General features: G+C 33.3%; 1 protein-coding gene across 1 annotated transcript; it reads right to left on the bottom strand.

Moving 5' to 3' along the window:
- Nucleotides 1-295: 295 nt before the first annotated feature.
- Nucleotides 296-4,602, bottom strand: LOC136809887 (microfibril-associated glycoprotein 4-like). Its single transcript, XM_067066448.1, has 3 exons — nucleotides 4,518-4,602; nucleotides 1,550-2,075; nucleotides 296-1,201 (listed from the first exon to the last, which is right to left on the bottom strand). Exons 2-3 carry the CDS (start codon nucleotides 2,046-2,048, stop codon nucleotides 741-743), a joined length of 960 nt encoding a protein of 319 aa, XP_066922549.1. The 5' UTR covers nucleotides 2,049-2,075; nucleotides 4,518-4,602; the 3' UTR covers nucleotides 296-740.
- Nucleotides 4,603-4,874: the final 272 nt, after the last annotated feature.

Genomic DNA, 4,874 nt, shown 5'->3' with positions numbered 1-4,874 from the left:
TTTTCCGGAAAACTTTTGTTCTGTTCTTTATAGATTTTGCATCTGCTTGCCCCGAAAGAAATAGTGATACCCTTATGGGAAACACTAAATTCTTCTTTGCATTTAAAAGTTAGCACAAATGAGACTCTTTCGAGCGGTTCATGCTGAACTCTAGATTTTTTTTATTCAGACCCACGAACTACCAACGAGATTTTTTTTCTGACACGCTAGATTTTTTTGTCGACCCCACGAGGGCACGGTACGCATGTAATTAATCACACTCATTTCCAAACTAAGATCGACACAAATTAACCTGTTATGTTACAACAAACTTTATTTCATCAAAGATGGCTATATACAATGTGCACGAAAACAGGTCGTATAAAATGTAACTTTAATACAGAAAAAAACAAACTAGAAATGCCCTATTTGATGACGTTGAAATACATAAATAACATTTCACAATACGTTAAATTATTGCATTTTACATAATATCCAAGCAGATCCTGTTTAATTACCAAGCAAAGTTTCGCACACACACATGCCCTTGGTGTATGTCTGCTGTAAATATTTTCTTTCAGATTTTTTATCAGTATTAAATAATTTTAAAGTCAAAATTTTGGCCAAAGTACAACTACCACAGTACTGACACCAAAATCTGCCGTCAATTGAAACTTTCGCTTATCTTTTTCGGCAAAAGGCACGCTGCATCTTCTTTTGAACAGAGAATTCATTTCATGAATTTGAACAATACAGTTCCATTAATTGTCCTTTGGTTTTAGCAATATTAGTGTTGATTTCAAAGTCCACGATTCAGTGATGGGTCCATACCTCATACCCTTCCATCCATCGCCAACCGGTTTGTATGCTTGTTCTTCTGGATACCACTGAGCATTTGGCATGAAATCCCCACATGTATCGTACCACCAGCCACCTCTACTATTCCACCCATTTGCACAATTATGTTGATAATTATCGTTATCTCTTTCCAAGGTGCTGAATTCCATTCCAATGGAATATTTTAAAATATCCATATTGTTACTTGCGATTGCATCGAAACCATCAACAGATAAAAGATAGTTTTTATCTTCGCTTGCGACTGAAAATGCACCATACTTCGCCATAGCAGAATCGCCACTAAAAGATAATGCTTCAATCTTGACTTGTTGAGATTGATCTCGGGTGATTTTATGGATTAGTTCTAAACCCAACCAGAAACTTCCTATATGAATAAGAAAGTAAGTTTAGATATAATTATCTTGTTCCATCTTACACTCAAACGTCAAAAAATAAGTACAATTTAAGAATAAGCCTGAGCTGAATTTTATGCAAATTATTAACTAAGGAAGGTTGAAGTTGGTTGTTATCTCTAGAAATACTCCAACTTTTCCCTAAAAGCGAGGGCAGGATAGCAGGACCTATTTGGAGTTAAAATTGCCAAAACCTTAACAAAAATTTTCTTGTCCTTATAAAAGAAAGTGTAATTTTAATTTGCGTATCACGAGAGAGATCACAACATTATGCAATACAACCTTATCTAGGTTGAAGTGAACTAGAAAAGAAAGAGTACCTTTAGAGTCACCAAATCCTTCTTTGTATACGTCCCATTGGCGATGAAAAGAGAATTCATTATCAATGTGTCTTTGTATAACGATCCATCCTCCATCTGCATCAAAATGACAAAACAATAGATATTCGTATCCATCACCAAAAAGATTGAGGTGGTAATCTCCTGATGCCCGTACTCCGATATTGTACAAATCTTGACAGTTGCGTGTTTCAGCATAAATATTTGTGTTAAGATCCGGGCCAGTAATATCTGAGGCTTGCAATGTAACATCGAAGAATTTACAATTGAATGAATTTGTTTGGGTCGTTTCCATTACACGACATTTCTTACTATAATGGCATATCGAGAAGCATTGTTGAAGCTTTGGTGTTTGTATGGTATGGTATGGTATTAGAGTGGTCTTCTTGTGTTTACCAATGAGGTCGAGGCTCTTACCAAAAGATCCTTTGAGTAGGTTTAGAATGAGTAAGGGGTGGACAAGAAGCCACATAATATGCATCTTGGTGTTCTTCTTTGGATTGACTTCCTGAAATCAGAAGAAAAGGAGACAATAAAAGAGTTTAGTGATTTGCCGATAGTTTTGTAATAGTGTTAACCTTCGGTATACCTTAAATGACAAGGATATTGTGTGCCAAATTTCATTGAAAAAGACCAACTAGATCAAAAGTTGAGGGATGGTACAGGAAAAGCCCATCCCCTAGTTCTGAAAGTTTTAAAAGCCTACCGTATTTACCCTTAACAATCCAACCGCTCGCTCGACAATTAAAAGCGCCAAAATTGCAAAAAAGTGGTTATACCGCAGCAATATCTAGATATTTGCGATTCTGGCGCTTTTGATTGTTAAGGAAGCTTTTGGATTGTTATACCGGGTGCGCCACAAAAAAGTTTCTCTCTTTAAAATTAATTTTCTCGAAATCTAAAATTTTAAAAGAACCATTCCTATTTTATTGTAAAGAAGAAAGATAAACTTAAATTTCGATGGGTCATTTATTGAATTCGATTCATTAGATCAAAAGTTATGCTCAATTGAATAAAAAAGTTACTTTCGGAAAGTGCTCAAAAACGTTAAAAATCTACCTATCAAATTATTCAGAAGCATAACTACATGATATATCAGTATTTTCGTTTCAGTCATTGAAAATGATAATTAGCTGTCTAAATGACCTTTTGTTATTTAAAGGAAGGTTGAATTTCAATGAAAGGAAGAAAATTCGTCGAAAAAGGCCAAAAAGTCTAGTAGAATTCATAAAAATACATCAAATATTGGTTTCGAGGTAGATACACCCCTGAGTCAGTGGCCCGGTCAGATCCACCCCGGTGAGTAGCCCGGTGAAAAAAATGCCTAAAAACAGGCCAAATTTTGTCCCCGGTGGAAAATTGGTAACCCCGGTCAAAAAATAATCTAAAATTTGAACCCGGTCAAATTTTAGAAATTTATAGTTGAGGCCCGGTCAAATATCATCCTTTATAAATAAATATTTCTTAAACTTCTTACATTTTAAACAGAACAATAATATAAGAAGAAAACTAATAAAGTGATAAAGAAATGAAATTAACAAAGAAAAATAAATTTGTGTTGCAATTTTGCGATTTACTTTTTAAACTTGAAGAGCTTTCCATCATAACCCTAGGAACACATTTAAGATTGTTTATATGAGAATATTTTACGCATATTCAATGTACTAGACTTTAAAGCGTTTGGGTTTTATGTAATTTCACTGAAAACTGTTGAAAAATTAAATTGGTCGTTTGATACACGTATTCGCTAGCAAAGATATTTTTTTGTATTTGCGATTATTTATTGGAAAAAAATACATTTTAGTTTGTTAATTTAGACATTTTCATATATTATGGGCATTGCAACCTTCATGGCAAAACTGTCTTAATTTCGCATGATTTAATTAAACAGAAAACTAGCCATAAATCTTGAACTACTCTTCAGATTGACCTTGTATTTAGAATGTAGACTCACTGGAAGCATTGAAATAGGTTGATAAAAAAATAACTCCAATAAACATCCGGGTTCAATTTTTCAATTTTTTGGTACAGGGCGATAAGCATTTCCCTTTTTTGACCGGGGCTATTTTAGCCAAATTGAGGTTTAGTATTACAATCAGGGAGTATAAAAAGCATTAGAACAATTTGATGCTTAAAATAACAATAGTAGTCATAGCATCAAAAGATTTTACTGGTCTTTATATAAAAAAACTGTACCCCGGTGAAAGTTTACCTCAAATTTTACAACCCGGCGACTTTTTTCAGTCAAAAATCTGCCCCGGTGAAATCCTGTTATTTTCTTAGCCACCCCGGTGAGCTTTTAAACTCTACCGGGTTACTGAGACAGGGGTGTGTAGATCCACCCTTACATAGACTTTATCCAGTCTAGAACCAAAAATCTCAGGAAAATTTTGGTAAAACTAAAATAAATTAATTTTGATGATGATTTTAAACCCTTTCGACCCTTCAGTTTCAAAATGTATCTGTTTAGTTAATGAAAAATGCTGTTAATCATGTAAAGGCTATTGCGATTGCCAAATTTAAAGTAAAAATTTGATAGGTCGATTTTTAACGTTTTCGAGCACTTTCTGAAAGTAACATTTTTATTCAATTGAGCATAACTTTTAATCTAATTAATCGAATTTAATAAATGACCCATCAAAATTTAAGTCTATCTTTCTTCTTTCCAATGAAATAGGAATGGTTCTTTCAAAATTTTTAGATTTCGAGAAATTTGGTTTCAAAGAGAGAAACTTTTTTGTGGCGCAACCGGTAGGTAAGTACGGTAGTATAATATGAATAGGGTTAAAACGCTCCGCAACGAGAGTTTTCTTGCGTTCAGACGTCTGTGTAAGTGTAAAAGAAACTTTTTCGAACGGAGGTTGTACAGCAAATTACATTTATACCTCGTACAAATAAATCTCAATAGCTTTTATGTTTTGTTTTACAAAAAATACTTGGTTTTACTCACCCTATGACTGATAACTGGACTTTGTTTCGTTCTATTCCCTGTACACAAACCTTCAATCTACAAAGTTTTTGCGTGAAGAGAATTGTTTGTATTTTATGTCTAATATTTTTTAACTTAACAAATTTGCGAAAAAAATATTTTTTTCAAATCAATAATTCATCAAATCAATAATTCATCAAGAAAAAGATGAGTTGAAACTATTTTTATCTGTTTCTTTTATTTATTTGAATCGCTTAGAATTCTTAACAAACAATTTAAAAATACTTTCAAGTAATTTGAATGGGAGCTGGTGGTGGGATTTGATTAAACAGTTTTTATGAATTTGCCGCTGAAAGAGATTTCTTCATATGTCATCAC

Source organism: Clytia hemisphaerica, unplaced genomic scaffold (assembly GCF_902728285.1).
Source record: "Clytia hemisphaerica strain Z4C2 unplaced genomic scaffold, Clytia hemisphaerica genome assembly, whole genome shotgun sequence".
Taxonomy (NCBI): domain Eukaryota; kingdom Metazoa; phylum Cnidaria; class Hydrozoa; order Leptothecata; family Clytiidae; genus Clytia; species Clytia hemisphaerica.
The sequence above is the reverse complement of the archived record's forward strand: the minus strand, read 5'-3'. Positions and strand labels throughout refer to the sequence as shown.

Coding starts and splice junctions, on each gene's coding strand:
- LOC136809887 (XM_067066448.1), bottom strand. CDS start 2,048: ATGCATATTATGTGGCTTCTTGTCCACCCCTTACTCATTCTAAACCTA. Junction 1,202..1,549: donor AGGATTTGGTGACTCTAAAG/GTACTCTTTCTT, acceptor TTATTCATATAG/GAAGTTTCTGGTTGGGTTTA.